Raw genomic sequence first — 16,019 nt, 5'->3', positions numbered from 1 at the left:
AAAATTACCTGTGAAGAGCATGACCAGAACCGAGTTCAAAAACTTATTATCAAGTATGGACAAGTAACTTAACTTTTATGAGCCTTGATTTCCTAATCTGTAAAATGGGGATAATAATACTGACACCCCAGTGTTTTCATGAGACTAACAGGATCTGCCTACAGTTGTTAGTGTTCAATAAAATGACCACTGTTGTTAGAATTAGTGCACTTACCTGTTACCTGGAAGGGAGCTTGTATGAGCCGCTGCTGAACTCCCCTGAGTAGCTCCTCTATTTCCTTCTGTATATTGCAGACAACCTCTTCCATCAGCCCTACATCAGCTATTCCTTTCCAGAACATCAAAGTGTCCTCTGATACAAGAGGGATAAGACAAGAAGATAAACAAAGATGCTACGTATACTTAGATACATCTCTACAAATTAAACTCAAAATTATTTCAATTTGAAATGATTTCTTGTTGGGCCATTTCTGGGAAAAAGGAATAAGTTTTTGGAATACTAGCTGCCCCCCTAAGTTGCTAACCAATTATTTGGCCTCTTTAGCAACGTAGGGACTTGAGATAAATGCCCTAATTTGTCATGGCTCAGGCTGTAGGGAGCAGGTTATCTTCCTCCAATAAAGATAATAAATAAATATTAAATATTATTTATTTATATAATTTAATTTAAAATTAAATAGTATTTAGTATCTTAAAAGTTAAATAATAAAGACATTAAAGATATACAGGCAAGCCTTGTACAATACAATGTGAACTGTGAGGGTACACTTATACACAGATTTTTTTCAATAAATACAGTGCAGTGATGTACTGCACTCATCATTTTTGAATTAAAAAAATGTACTCATGTACTCATCATTTTTAAATTAAACAACTCTTTTCTTATGATTTTCTTAACACTTTCTTTATTTACTTTATTGTAAGAATACAATATGTAATACATATAACATACAAAATATATTAATCGACTATGTTATTGGTAAGGTTTATAGTTAAGGTGGGGGAGGGCAGGGGATTTTCCCCTGCACAGGAGGCTGGTGCCCCAAACTGCCACCTTGTTCAAGGGGCAACTGTATTCCCTCTAGTCCGATACTTACAAAATAAAATAAAACAGCTGAGTCGGTGGGACGATAAGCTCTCTGAGGGCAGAGGTTTTGTCTTTTCACCTATGTTGGCAACGGTGCCAACTAAAAATAGGCAGCAATAAATATTTTTCAAATGAATTAATGAATGGAGGATGATGTGAAACCCCTCTTGGTCCCCTCTAAGTGAATCATCATTAGTCACCATCCTCTACACCACCTGCTACCTAATTTTTCCTTCTAACATCTTGCAGGTTGGTTTATCTAAGAAACGTTCCAAAGTTGGAGGCAGTGTGACAGGATGAAAAGCATGGACTACAGAGTCAAACAGCTGAATTCGGCTCTGACACTGCTGGTTGTGTGGCTGGTCTGAGGCTGCTGAATCTTTTTGAATCTCAATTTCTTCCTATGCAAAATGTGACTGTGCATGGCTGTTGTTGCAATGGATTAAAATAAAATGTCTGCAGCTACAATTATTAATGTGCATGAGAAAAACCACTAAGTAATTAAGAGACCTCCTGTGTCCATGATCATAATGGTGAGAAGGGTCCCAAGACCCTGCAAGGTATCTGAGCCTCAAAGAAAAGTACCTGAAATTTCCTCTGAGTCCTTCTTCACACCCTCCTCTGTAGCCATGGTGACAGCAGCAGTGAGAGCGGAATTCCATTCCAGCCCTGCCTCTTCCATGCTCTCTTCTGAGATGGCAATCTGTGTGATGCTACCTAAAAGCAGTCCATTAGAGGTAAATCCAGTGAATTTCATGAAAAAGTCATAGCTATCCTTTATCTCATACAGCCAAAGAGACCCCGTTATTTTAATATTCTGGCTTTCTGCCTGCAGGTCCATATAGTAAAAACTAGAATCTTTGGTAAACCAGGATGAATATTGGATTTTCTAAAGAAAACCTGTCTTTGAAAAGAAAATGCTTTCTTCTTACTCTGAATAGAAAGGGAAAGATAACTTATAAAATCACAAAAGAGCAATCTGCTTCCTGAGCGGTTACGTTTTTTAAAAAGATGGAAGGTGAGCATGATTGTTGGGCTGTCTGCCCCAAACTTAGCGAGGATGTGGAGTATCTGAAATAATTTAAGAGAAAAGTATGGTGCTTAGCCAAGAACACTAACCATCTAGAATATCAGAAGTTGTTCTAGCTTAATTATCAGGCTATGTATGAAAAACCAAGAGAAATGAGACCAAAAAAATCAGGTAAGAGATCCATGAATAGCAGATTCACAGAGGAAAAGAACTGTGCTATTAACATCATATATTAAGATTTTATTTTATTATTATTATTTTTTTTAAGTAATCTCTCCACCCCAACATGGGGCTCGAACTCACAACCCCGAGATCAGGAGTCACATACTCTTCTCAGACAGCCAGGAACCCCTCATATATTAAGATTTTAAACAGGGGCACCTGGGTGGCTCAGTCGGATAAGCGTCTGCCTTCCACTCAGGTCATGATCCTGAGGTCCAGGGATCAAGTCCCACAACCCGCTCCCTGTTCAGCGGAAAGCCTGCTTCTCCCTCTGCCTGCCACTCCCCGTGCTGTGCTCTCTGTCAAATAAATAAAATCTTAAAAAAAAAAAAAAAAAGATTTTAGGTGCACGTGGGTGGCTCAGTGGGTTAAAGCCTTTGCCCTCCACTCAAGTCATGATCCCAGGGTTCTGGGATCCAGCCGTGCATCTGGCTCTCTGCTCAGCAGGGAGCCTGCTTCCTCCTCTCTGCCTGCTTGTGATCTCTGTCTGTCAAATAAAACCTTAAAAAAAAAAAAAAAAAGATTTTAAACAAAGAGAATGGAGAGAAATCAAACTGATCCAGACAGATATATAGACAAGAATGGACTCCACATGCTGGAGGATATTAATAATCAAGCAAAAAAGTAATATTGATATGGATAACCAACTAGTGGAGTTTTGGCCAACAAAAAGTAAGTAAATAATTTCATAGCATTTTTTACTTTTCAAGTGAAAGACACCCAGGACCAAAAATTCAAACTGCTAGATATTTTATACTTTCCTGAAGGGAACATAGGTTCTAAGAGATTTGGCTTCCTCTCACCCAGTGGTTACTCACAGAGTATTAGGGCTGACCAAGAGAAACCTTCAGCGGTCATTATTAAAACATGGTACTTCCCTTAAATCCGTTAGTGTCCTTACAACTCTATCAGGCATATTTTTAAGTCTTGTGAAAGTAGTTGAGATAAGAATCTTAACTGGACTAACTGAATTTTTTTTTTTAAGTTTATGTATGTATGTATGTATATATGTAATCTCTATACCCACTGTGGGGCTTGAACTCATGACCTCAAGATGAAGAATCACACACTGTTCCAACTGAGCCAGTCAGGCTCCCCTGGACTAACTGAATCCTTAACAATCATCTTTTACATGGCTCTATCTTTCCTAGAGAAGAGCAACGAGCTCTATTCCCAAGGTAAACAATACTGAAGTTAAGCATATGCCCATCTTGCCTCATTTGTGAGGAAGCTTTTTGTGGATCCCTTCCAGGCAGAGCTCCCTGATCTGTACAGCAGCAGACTCTCCAGAGTCCAGTCCAGCCAACCATACATTATCTTTGATACACCTCAACTCAACAGTTGAAGGCCCTTCATCATTCTACCTTCCTTCCTGACCACCAGTAGAGCAAAGGATTTTCAAAACAATCGAATTTCAAAAATATGCCAAGTGGTACCAAAGTCAGTGGGGCATTGGTGATTCAGTGGTAGAATCTTGCCTGCCAAAGTGAGACCACTGAATAAACATAATAACCACTGAATCATCTTTCTTTAGAGAGAACATGCATGGGGGGCGGGGGGTAGAGAGAGAGAATCTTAAGCAGGCTCCACACCCAGCACAGGACCTGACGTGGGGCTTGATTTCCCAACCCTGAGATGGTGATCTGAGCCGAAATCAAGAGTGGGACTCTTAACTGAGTGAGCCACCCAACTGCCCCTGAACCATCTTTCTAATGTTTACCATGTAGTTAGAAAGAAACAAGGAAGTAGGTATGGCCAACAGGAATCATCTGGGAGAAAACCAAGAGATCTGTTTCTAAAGTACGGAATCACACCCAAGATCAGCATACTTTACAAGGACATCAATGCTCGTGAGAATTAAAATTAAGAAACACAAGAGAGAAGTAAGGGGGAAAATGTTACTAAAAAACACTGGGTTTTCAGGTGGTTTCCTACCCCCTACCATCAGCCGAAGTGGGTGTCTGCACCACACTTGTCTGCTGTCCAGGCACTGGAGCTCTTGCACTGCTGATCAGAAGATCAAACTTGGTGCTTCTGCAGGTATTGGAGCAAACTTTGTCATGTTGGTAAAAATCAATCTGTCCGGAGTCCATCATTTTCCTGTGCAAAGGGAGACAAGAAGTACCAGTTCAGCCTGCACTACATCTAGATGGAACTAGGCCTCAGGGACAAATAGAAACAAAGTTGTTTTATCTATTCCATAGATTAGTAAAACCTAATAGGATTAAAAATGCATTAGGTTACAAAAATTCTAATTGGGATTATAAAATTTTCATTGGTCCTGCCCACATTTATAAGTACTCCTCTTCCCTCCCTAGTCTGATCATTATGAGTATTGTTTCATTTCCTGTTATCACCAAGCTTTAGCTAGGGACACACTCCTGACAACATCTGAGTATCGCCATAGAATCTCATTGAAACCAAACCCAAAAGGGGAAAAGACTAATTCATATATCCCAGCATAACTGAGAATTTTATGATGAGATTCTGATGTATTAGTATTCTTAGACCAGCAAGATCTGTTGCCACTTTTGGAGACAAAACTTCAGCACATTTCTTTCCTTTAAAAAAAAAAAAAAGGCTAACAACTGTCCTATAAATACAGTGCAAAGTTGATTATATTAAATCCCTACTATAAAATGCCCTTATAACTGAATTCACAAGACACTGTTATTATAGGCCATGAGCAAAGTATTTTAATTATAGTAAACTCTGTGTTATAATGTTACTCAGCTTTCACTAAATATCTTTTAGGCATTCTGATTCCTTCTCACATTTGAGGAAAGTTGGCATGTGCTTGTTTTTCTGGGCAAAAGGAACAAGCCAAGAACAATAATAATGAAAGTTATAAGTATTCCTTCCCAATTTTAACTAAGTACTGATTTCTGCATACAAATCATCTAGAATAATTTCTTTTTTTAAAACGTGTCTCTCTATTAAAATAATATGTGAAGGGGCGCCTGGGTGGCTCAGTACTTAAGTGTCTGCCTTCAGGTCAGGTCATGATCTCAGGATGCTGGGATCGAGCCCCACATTGGGCTCCCTGCTCAGCGAGAAGCCTGCTTCTCCCTCTCCCCCTCCCTCTGTTTGTGTTCCCTCTCTCGCTGTGTCTTGCTTTGTCAAAAAAATAAATAAATAAAACCTTAAAAAATAAAATAATGTGTGAAGAAAAAATTAACATTCTCAGTGGAAAATACATAAAACTATAAAGAAAACCACTGCTCTTTAAAAAAATCCAACAACACAGAGATACATTAACATTTTGGCATATTTTCTTCCATTAAATTTTATGTGTATACATGTAGGTCTGTTTTTTACATAACTAAAATCACAGTTTGACATACATATATATATTTTTAGTAGGCTCCCAACCCAGCATGGAGCCCAATGAGGGGCCTGAATTCACAACCCTGAAATCAAGACCTAAGCTGAAATCAAGAGCCAGATGCTTAACCGACTGAGCCATCCAGGTACCCCTACATATCTACATATCTATATATCTCTATATATTTGTATCCATCTATACATGCATTTTTTTTTAAGTAAGCTCTACAACTAACATGGGGGTTAAACTCACTACCCCAAGATCAAGAGTCACATGCTATACCGAGTGAGCCAGCCAGGCGCCCACAATTCTATATTTTGTTTTCTTTCTTTCATTACATCATATGCATTTTTCCTATAAAAATTCTTTAGAAATATTTTAATAATCTCATAATATTTCATAGTATATACTCATATATGTTTAGATGAGCCATAAATTTTCTTTAGAAATTGTATATTGACTGTATATTGAAGCAGACTACAACTTTCTTTTTTTTTTTTAAGATTTTATTTATTTATTTAATTTATTTATTTAGAGAGAGCAAGTACAAATGGGAGGAGGGGCAGAGGGAGAGGGGAAAACAGGCTCCTCAAAGAGCAGGGAGACTGATGCCCTGGGATCAGGACCTGAACTGAACGCAGATCCTTAACTGACTCAGCCACCCAGGCGGGTGCCCCTAAAGCAGACTATAATTTTCAACAATGTTGCAATAAACGTCTTTATGCCTGAATCTCTACAAGCACTATAGATTTTTCTTAGGACAGATTCCTTAAAAAGAATTAAAGACAATGGGTAAAATGTTCTTAAGGGTGCTGATACATGTTCTGTGAGGAACTTTCCAATCCTGACCACATTTTAAAAATCCATCAATAGGCGAGTGTTCAAGGAACACTAATTAACGTTAATGTTAATGTTCCTCCCTTTCCAGAGGGAGGAAAATTATAAAAGTAAGCTTACTGCATAAAGATGGGGGTGAGGATATTACACATTCTGAAGTTTATTTCTGTGGTATATTGATGGCAAGGACTGCATTTACTGAGCATGATGGTGACTTATCAACAGCGCCTCTGTCTTACCAGATTATCACAGAACTTGTCAACCAGCCTACACTTCTCTGCGGTCGGCACGCTTCCTCAGCACCAGGCTTAGCCCTGCCTGTACTTGGTGATCTCAAGTAGGATTGTCATCTACCCCCGAGCTTCTTGGCCCAGAAAGGATCCAAACATCCTGACATCAGAAAAAATTTGCCCTAAATGCTGGGAAGAGTGAATTCAAGTCAATCTTCCTTTTCTCACAGTGATTTTAAGAACTGGCTGATGAAGGTTAATACATGGATTGCACGAGCCAATTCTTCAGAGGGAATAAAAATTTTGAATTAAAGAGAAAATCCTGAATTATCTGTATTCTACCATGATTTAGTGTTCCAAAGTCAGCTGAAGGGTATGTATGTGCCGAGGGGCGCCTGGGTGGCACAGTAGGTTAAGCACTCAACTCTTGGTTTCAGCGTGATTTCAGCACAGGCCATGATCTCAGGGTCATGAGACCGAGCCCTGCAACAGTCTCTGTACTCAGCAGAGTCTGCTTAAGATTCTCTTTCCCTCTGCCTCTGCCCCTCCTGCTCATGCTCTCTCTCTCTCAAATAAACAAGTAAATCTTTAAAAAGAAAAAAAAAAAGACTCTCCTTCCGTCCCCCACTCTGCATTCTTTCTCTCTGAAATAACTTAATAAACCTTTAAAACAAAACAAAACAACAGGTTTGCACTTTTTTGTTTTTTACTTTATTTTTTATTTTCTTTGTAATCTCTACACTCAATGTGGGGCTCAAGAGTTGCAAGCTCTTCCAGCTGAGCCAACCAGGCACCCCAGTACATGCTTGTTATTAAAGCTCACCTGAGCATGATTCCACCCAGACGAATGGCTCTCTTCCAGTCTTTTAGGGTGGACTTGCCAGCCAGATGTACAAAATGCTTGGGGCTGATCAACTGATCATTGAACTAAAGTAAAAAGAAAAGTCCCAAATAACCCAAGGTCAACTTAGGCAGGTCAAGAGAAAGAGAAAGGTATCTCTACTTGTTACATATGAAAAATACCCAGATGGCATCTTAAGTCATAGCCTTGTATGTCCCAGCCTCCTGCCCTGTTGTGCCAGAGAAGATGATCCTTCTCTGGGCACAGTGTCCTGTCCTGGTACAGAGCTACAGAAGACAGGAGGAGGATCAGAGATTAATATACTGATTAGCATCTAAAATCCATTCATGCCCTAAATCAGGCACTTGGGTCCAATGTTGCAAAGGCTATTTAAATAAACAGAAGCAACCTACCAAGCCCTAATGACAAGATTCAGGATGTGGTGGAAAGAAAAAGTACCACAGAAACCACTATCACTGCAGAGCCTCAAAACTCGGTAATCCTTAATGATTCTAGGATGATGCCAGCGATGGTGACTACCATCCATGGGTAGTGCTGTGGCTACCAAAGGTCACAGAATAAGCAATTATTTCCACTTTGTGCTCCCATGAGAATTTAGTTTTATCAGTAATAATTTTCAATAAACTCTAATGCACACTTCTGTAAGGCCTTTTACATATATTATCTCATTTTATCTGCTAGCAACAGTACAGTGTGATTATCCATATTTTAACATACGATTATTCATATTTTAACACATTATTCACATCTTAACTCCATTAACTTGTTCAAGGTCACCCAGTCATAGAGACGGGACTCCATTCATTCATTTAACAAACATTTATAGATAAAGATGCCAAGCATCATTCTAGGTGTTGGGGATACACTGGCGAACAATCCAAGTTCTCAGCTCTCACAGAACTTGTGTTCTGCTTGGAATTTGAATCGGGCCAATTTCACTCCAAAGCCCTTTTTTTTTTTCTGTGACATCATAGGGACTATAGCCACAAAATTGAAAACATTGATATGACAGACAAGAGAGAAGAGGCACTGAAAGTATACTCTTTGAAAACAAGAAGCCCCCAAACAGATCCCAGTAAGGAGAAAAGGCAATTACCTTGACACACTTCACATTTATTCCTGGACATACAAACTTCTTCCAGAGGAGAATGGCTTTGCTCTCCCCACAAGTTATGGGGTAAGCAATTTCCATATCCTCATTTGCTTCTATAGTGCTTGCATCTGAAAATGGAAAAAAAAATATCAGTTATTTATTGAACGCTTTTTCCCAAAAGCTTAATTCAAAATCTCTAGTCTCGGTTCCTCGGAGTAGCTAACAGTTCACATTGGCTGGTATCGTTTTGGAATCTTCTGGAAGAAGTTTGACATAACAGCTCTCTTAACCAAGCTCACCCTACATCCAAGATACTGTCCTATGTACTTTTACATGCTTAATCTTACTTAGTTCTTACAACAATCCTGGGAGGCAATAATTGTTTCCGATGTATGTAGGTGCAACTCGGAAAGGTGAAGTGACTTTCCCAAGGCATACAGCTAAGAAGTGAGAAAGCAGGATTTAAACTCTGGCTTGTCTAGTTTCAAACTTTTTTTTCAGTTTCTTTCCACCGACTGCCTTCCAATCAACACCTCGTACGTCCTAATCAGCAACTTCCCTCATGACAGATCAACCTTGAGGCTCTAATTTCTTTGTGGGATTTTTGCAGATGAAAAATCTTTTCAGTACCCTAGCAAACTGATGTTAAATAATCAACTGACGGGCCTAGTCAGTGGTGTCTCTAGATGCACCATCATCAAACTCATGCAGCACTGGTAGGGCGTACTGGGTTGGGGGAAAAATATAAGGCACAAAAGGCAAGAAATCTCAACCAAGGAAGCTAAAATCAAAGATACCAGAATAACAAAAAGACTTACCAATCCCTTCTTCAATTTTGTGAATCGTGTGAGTTTCTACTGCCACAACTGCTGTGTTGTTCTCGGACCCAGGTTCATAAATCCTGTTGTAAAAGTGTCCATCGATAAACAAACTACATAAATCATGAAAAAATTAATATTCACAGCATGGGGTTAAGAAATTTGTTATAATCTATCTCAAAAGGAATAAAATAAATATACTTTACAACTCTATGTTAGTACTTTAATAGTTTCCCATTGTATTTAAACTCCAAGCTACCCAGGACTACTTAGCAGCTACGACCATGGACATGAATCAACAACTTTCTCACCTCAAAGGAAAGTTCCTCTTGCTACTGTCTTTACATCACCACTTGTTACTGTTTCACACTAGACTTTTCCCTTCATACCTTAAACGCTTATGAAATAAAACATTGCTTCAAGTATAAGATTAAGTTATATTATAGAATTATCCTAAGAAGACTAAAAAGTAATACTGTTGGACAATTCAAGACAGGAAGAACCCAGGGCACCTGGGTGGCTCCGCCGATTAAGCATCTGCCTTCTGCTCAGATCTGCTCAGGACCCTGGGATTGGGCCCCAAGTGGGGCTCCTTGCTCTGCGGGGAGCCTGCTTCTCCCTCTCCCTCTGCCTGCTGCTCCCTCTGCTTGTGCGCTCCCTCTCTCTCACTGTCAAATAAATAATAAATAAAATCTTTAAAAAAAAAAGATCATTGACCATAGAAGCTGATGTCCTTTGTTGGAATCTAGATACTTTAGTCTTTCTTTAGCACTTTAGCATTTTTCAAAGGGTCATAATCAAACTATTGATATGAACAGAGCCTAGTGAAAAAAAAAAGAAAGAAAGAAAAAGGAGAGAGACAGAGACAGAGAGATAGACTATGCCCAAAGTAACTAGCATTAACTAGAAATATCACTTAGGGAAAGTCTTTGTTAAATGTTTCTACCTTCTGTGGTGCCTGGGTGGCTTAGTCATTAAGCACAGGATTCTTGATTTCAGCTCTGGTCAGCATCTCAGGGTCGTGAGATTGAGCCCTGCATCAGGCTCTGCACTGGGTGTGGAGCCTGATTAAAATTCTCTGACTCCTACTCTCCATCCCCACCTCCCTCTCAAAAAAATTTAAATAAATAGGGACGCCTAAGTGGCTCAGTCGTTAAGCAACTGCCTTCAGCTCAGGTCATGAACCCTGGGTCCTGGGATCAAGCCCTGCATCGCATCAGGCTCCCTGCTCAGCAAGAGGCCTGTTTCTCCCTCTCCCACTCTCCCTGCCTCTCCATGTCAAATAAATAAATAAAATCTTTTTTAAAAAAGAAAAAAAATTAAATGGTTTTACCTTCTAAGAAATGGACTCAGATAACCTAATAAAATATACTAACAACATTTAATTTCTATAATAAACTTATTGTACTAACTATTGCATCTTTTTTTAAAAGATTTTATTCATTTAGGGGCACCTGGGTGGCTCCGTGGGTTAAAGCCTCTGCCTTTGGCTCAGGTCATGATCCCAGGGTCCTGGGATCGAGCCCCGCATCGGGCTCTCTGCTCAGCCGGGAGCCTGCTTCCTCCTCTCTCTCTCTCTGCCTGCTTCTCTGCCTACTTGTGATCTCCCTCTGTCAAATAAATAAATAAAAATCTTAAAAAAAGAAAAAAAGAGATTTTATTCATTTATTTGAAAGAGAGAGAGAAAGCACAAAGGGAAAGGGAGAAACAGACTCCCCACAGAGCAGAGAGCCCGATGTGGGGCTCCATCCCATGACCCGAGCCAAAGGCAGACATTTAACTGTCTGAGCCACCCAGGTGCCCCTGCATCTTGTTACTTGAAAGCACCCCCATGGTGATGCCTCTAGCACAGGCCTCTCCTCTTAATTTCACACCAGGACACAGTTTACTTGCTAAATGAATAAACGCTTCTGGATGTCCCATAGCAGTTTGTTGAATTCATTATGTCTAAAATAACCAAGTTCTCTTCCCTCTCCCAAACCACTCTTCTTATATTTCCTATCCCTGTTAATGGCACCATCAGCACTCTACAGCCTAAGACAGAAGCCTGGGGATTACATCAGATTTTTCCCTCTTCCTCCTCCTCAACTCCCACATACTCAGCCACCAAATCCTACCAGATGTAACTACTTAACACGAGCCAGATTCCCTGTCTCTTTTTCCTCTGCTACTGCCTTAATTCACACTGCAGCATCTCTGGTCTAAACTAGTCTCCTTGCATCTCCTGATCTCTATATTCCTATGGGAGTGATCATGGAAACCCCTCCTTAAACCTCTTCAAGAACCCTCTACTTGCTGTTACAAAAAAGCCCCAAATCCTTCATAGGATATTTAAGTTGCTCCAAGATTGGGCCCCTGGTTTAAAGTCTCCCTAAACCTCACCTTATAATCCAAGCCCTAGTCATACCAAATTATTTGTGGTTCCCAGAATTGTCATCTTTCACACCTTCCCTCCTTGTTCTACTTCCCCCTTTCCCCAGAACAACCTTCCTCATCTGTTTGTTTGTTTTTTAAAGATTTTATTTATTTATTTGAGAGAGAGCATGGTAGAGAGAGAGAGAGAATGCATGCCAGTGCACAAGCATGGGGGAGAGGGAGGGAAAAGTAGGAGCCGAAAGCAGGGCTGGATCCCAGGACCCTGGGATTATGACCTGAGCCAAAGGCAGACGATTAACCAACTAAGCCACCCAGGTGACCCTGTTTGTTTTTAAGATTTTATTTATTTATTTATTTATTTTTAAAGGTTTTATTTGTCAGAGAGAGAGCACAGCAGGCAGAGTGGCAGGCAGAGGCAGAGAGAGAAGCAGGATCCCTGCTGAGCAAGGAGCCCCATGCGGGACTTGATCCCAGGACCCTGGGATCATGACCGGAGCTAAAGGCAGTGGTTTAACCGACTGAGCCACCCAGGTCTCCCCAAGACTTTATTTTTAAGTATTCTCTACACCCAATGTGGAGCTTGAATTTACAATCCCAAGATGAAGAATTGCATGCTCTATTGACTGAGCCAACCAGGTGCCCTCCTATTTGTTTTTTAATGAGTAGCCTCTATGATGCCTTTTCTTCCAATAAACCCTCCAGTACAATCACCTATCTCCTTCTTTGTGACCCAGCTATACTTCAGGCTTTTGTCACAACACATATAACACTTAATATTATATATTTGTTCAGCTGTCTGCCTCTCCTTGGGCACAGTCTCAGAGGCTCCTGAAAACAGAGATCATGTCTTATTTATTCAGTTTTGTATGTCTAGTGTGTCGAATACTAACTAGAACATGACAAGGTACTCAATAAGTAGTTGGTCAGTTAATGAGGATTATGATAAACATGAGAAACCACTGCTTCAAATAAGTTCAGTAAATTCACTCTAAATTGACCAGTATGTGCAAAATCCTTTAAAAGAAGAAATTCAGGGGCACTTGGGTAGCTCAGTGGGTTAAATCTCTGCCTTTGGCTCAGGTCAAGATCCCAGGGTCCTGGGATCGAGCCCCACGTTGGGCTCTCTGCTCAGCGGGGAGCCTGCTTCCTCTTCTCTCTCTGCCTGCCTCTCTGCCTACTTGTGAACTCTGTCAAATAAATAAATAAAATCTTAAAAAAAAAAAGAAAGAAATTCATATTTATTTATTTATCTTAGAATTTTTATTTATTTGACAGAGAGAGAGAGAGACCACGAGAGGGAACACAAGCAGGGGAGAGGAAGAGGGAGAAGCAGGCCTCCTGCTGAGCAGGGAACCCAACGAGGGACTCAATCCCAGGACTCTGGGATCATGACCTGAGCCAAAGCCAGACACATAATGACTAAGCCACCCATGCACCCCAAAGAAATTCTTATTTATACATAATCTCAATAATCAGTAAATTGCACTTGCTGTGGGAAGTAGGGGTACAGTCTATATACAAGGTTTTATCAAGAAAAAATTTCTAGGGCGACTGGGTGGCTCAGTGGGTTAAGCCTCTGCCTTCGGCTCAGGTCATGATCTCAGGGTCCTGGGATCGAGACCCGCATCGGGCTCTCTGCTCAGTGAGGAGCCTGCTTCCCGCCCCCTCTCTCCCTGGCTCTCTGCCTACTTGTGATCTCTCTCTTTCTGTCAAATAAATAAATAAAATTTAAAAAAAAGAAAAAGAAAAAATTTCCTAGGATGTTTCAGTGACTCAGTCTGTTAAGTATCCAACTCTCTCTTTTTTTTTTTTTTTAAGATTTTATTTATTTATTTGACAGAGAGAGACATCACAAGTAGACAGAGAGGCAGGCAGACGGGGAGGGGGGTGCAGGCCCCCCACCAAGTAGAAAGGATCCTGAAATCATGACCCAAGCCAAAGGCAGAGGCTCAACCCCCTGAGCCACCCAGGCGCAACAAAGTTCCAACTCTTGATTTTAGCTCAGGTCATGATCTCAGGGTCATGAGACTGAGCCCCATGTCAGGCTCCAGCCCCATGTTTGGGATTCCTTCTTTCCCTCTGCCCCTCCCCGCTGAACACACGCTTGCTCACTCTCTAAATAAATACGTTAAGTAAGTAAAATACAACTAGAGAAAACTGAGCATTGACTAGCTGGCATCTCAAAATTCAGTACCTGAAAATGTATTCATTTGCTCATATGGCAAATTCAGTATAAACAGTATGTTGGGGAGTCAATGTTGTACAAAGATGCCTATAATCTAATCAAGAAACGAGAGCAATGTCATTTGGAAAATTAAAAAAAGCCACATACACAAAATAAATGGAACTAATCTTCAAAATAATTAAATCTCTAAGTAGTTGAGAAGTGTTCTCTGTCTCTAGCAGGGATAGGATAAGTGACAACTGGAGCACTTTAGGAAAGAGAGAAGAAACAATGACTCTAAGAGAAAATAAAGCTGCCATGCATTAAAGAATCTACTTTTTTTTTTAAGAATCTACTCTTTAATTCTTCCTCATTACCCTTCCTCAAAGGATAACAACTGCAAGTATGTATGTACATAACAACTGAAGTTCCCAAACAAGCAAATTTGAATAAGGAAGCATAATCTTTTGGTGCAAATAAAAATTCTAATCATTCTATTCACTGTATGTCAGTAATTATTTTTTAAGATTTTATTATTATTTTTTTAAATAATCTCTACATCCAGTATGGGGCTCGAACTCACAACGTCAAGATCAGGTGTCACATAGTCCAACTGAGCCAGCCAGGAACCCCATCAGTATTTATATCAACTTTCTTTCACAGATCTTAGAATATTTCCTTCAATATTCAGAAATGTCAGCAAACTATGGTTAAATTTTAAAAACTAAAAAATCCTTACTTTTATAAGATACATACTAATGTCTGGGATTTGCTTCAAAAAATTCAAGAGTAGGTGGATATAGAGATGAAATAAGACCGGCCATGTGTTGATAACTGTTGAAGTTGGCTGATGGGTGTGTACAAGGGGGTTCATTATAGCATTTTTCTTAAATTTGGGGTATATTTGAAATTTCCTATACTAAAAAGTTTAAGTTACCAAGAGAGGTTAACTGTCTTTCTCCCTAAGTGTTTTAAGACAAGGTATGTTACTTAGTAGGTTGAGACTGGATTACGTGTTTGCCCATGAACATTTTTTTTTTTTAAGATTTTATTTATTTATTTGACAGAGAGAGATCACAGTAGACAGAGAGGCAGGCAGAGAGAGAAAGAGAGGGAAGCAGGCTCCCTGCCGAGCAGAGAGCCCAATGCGGGACCCGATCCCAGGACCCTGAGATCATGACCTGAGCCGAAGGCAGCGGCTTAACCCACTGAGCCACCCAGGTGCCCCGAACATTTTTGTTTTAAGGATTTTATTTATTTATTTGTCAGAGAGGGAGAGAGGTCACATGCACACAAGCAGGCAGAGTGGCAAGCAGAAGCAGAAAGAGAAGCAGGCTCCCCGCTGAGCAAGGAGCCCAATGCGAGACACAATCCTAGGACCCTGGGATCATGACCTGAGCCAAAGGCAGTGGGTTAACTGACTGAGCCCCCAAGGTGTCCCACGAACACTTTTTTTTTTTTTTAAGTAGGCTCCACGCTGGGTGTGGAGCCCAATGCAGCACTTGAACTCACAACCCTTAGATCAAGACCTGAGGTGAAATCAAGAGTCAGATGCTTAATCAACTGAGCCACCCAGGCACCCCCTTTTTTTCTTTTTTTTAAGTAATCTCTACACCCAACATGGCGCCCAAACTCACAACCCTGAGATCAAGAGTCACATGCTCCACTGAGTCAGCCAGACACCCCAAGAACATAATCTTATGAAGAATCTTTCATACGTTCCTCAGGATAAAATAACTAACTACCCCCTCCTTCTCTCTGTAGATATAATTCTGATTTAAACTGCAAAACCAGGGGGTGCCTGGGTGGCTCAGATGGTTAAGCATCTACCTTTGGCTCAGATCATGATCCCAGGGGCCTGGGACTGAGCCCCATGTCTGGTACCCTGCTCAGTGGGGACCTGCTTCTCCCTCTGCCATTCCCTCTGCTTGTCCTCTCTGGCTCTCTCTATCTCTCTGTCAAATAAATAAAATGT

General features: G+C 40.4%; 1 protein-coding gene across 7 annotated transcripts in view; it reads right to left on the bottom strand.

The window, feature by feature from the left end:
- The window catches only part of GMEB1 (glucocorticoid modulatory element binding protein 1), a 35,058-nt gene that overhangs the window by 9,578 nt on the left and 9,461 nt on the right, over positions 1-16,019 (bottom strand). For 6 of the 7 annotated variants that reach the window (XM_044237598.1, XM_044237592.1, XM_044237596.1 and 3 more), the window contains exons 3-8: positions 9,505-9,617; positions 8,690-8,814; positions 7,555-7,658; positions 4,282-4,439; positions 1,673-1,804; positions 215-352 (exon numbers count right to left, since the gene is read on the bottom strand). In XM_044237598.1, coding sequence (XP_044093533.1) covers positions 215-352; positions 1,673-1,804; positions 4,282-4,439; positions 7,555-7,658; positions 8,690-8,814; positions 9,505-9,617 — 770 coding nt within the window. The remainder of the gene's footprint in view (positions 1-214; positions 353-1,672; positions 1,805-4,281; positions 4,440-7,554; positions 7,659-8,689; positions 8,815-9,504; positions 9,618-16,019) is intronic. The other variant, XM_044237599.1, reaches the window with a different exon arrangement.

The sequence above is a fragment of the Neovison vison genome, chromosome 2 (genome assembly GCF_020171115.1).
Source record: "Neovison vison isolate M4711 chromosome 2, ASM_NN_V1, whole genome shotgun sequence".
Taxonomy (NCBI): Eukaryota; Metazoa; Chordata; class Mammalia; order Carnivora; family Mustelidae; genus Neogale; species Neogale vison.
This window is presented reverse-complemented; position numbering and strand designations above follow the sequence as displayed.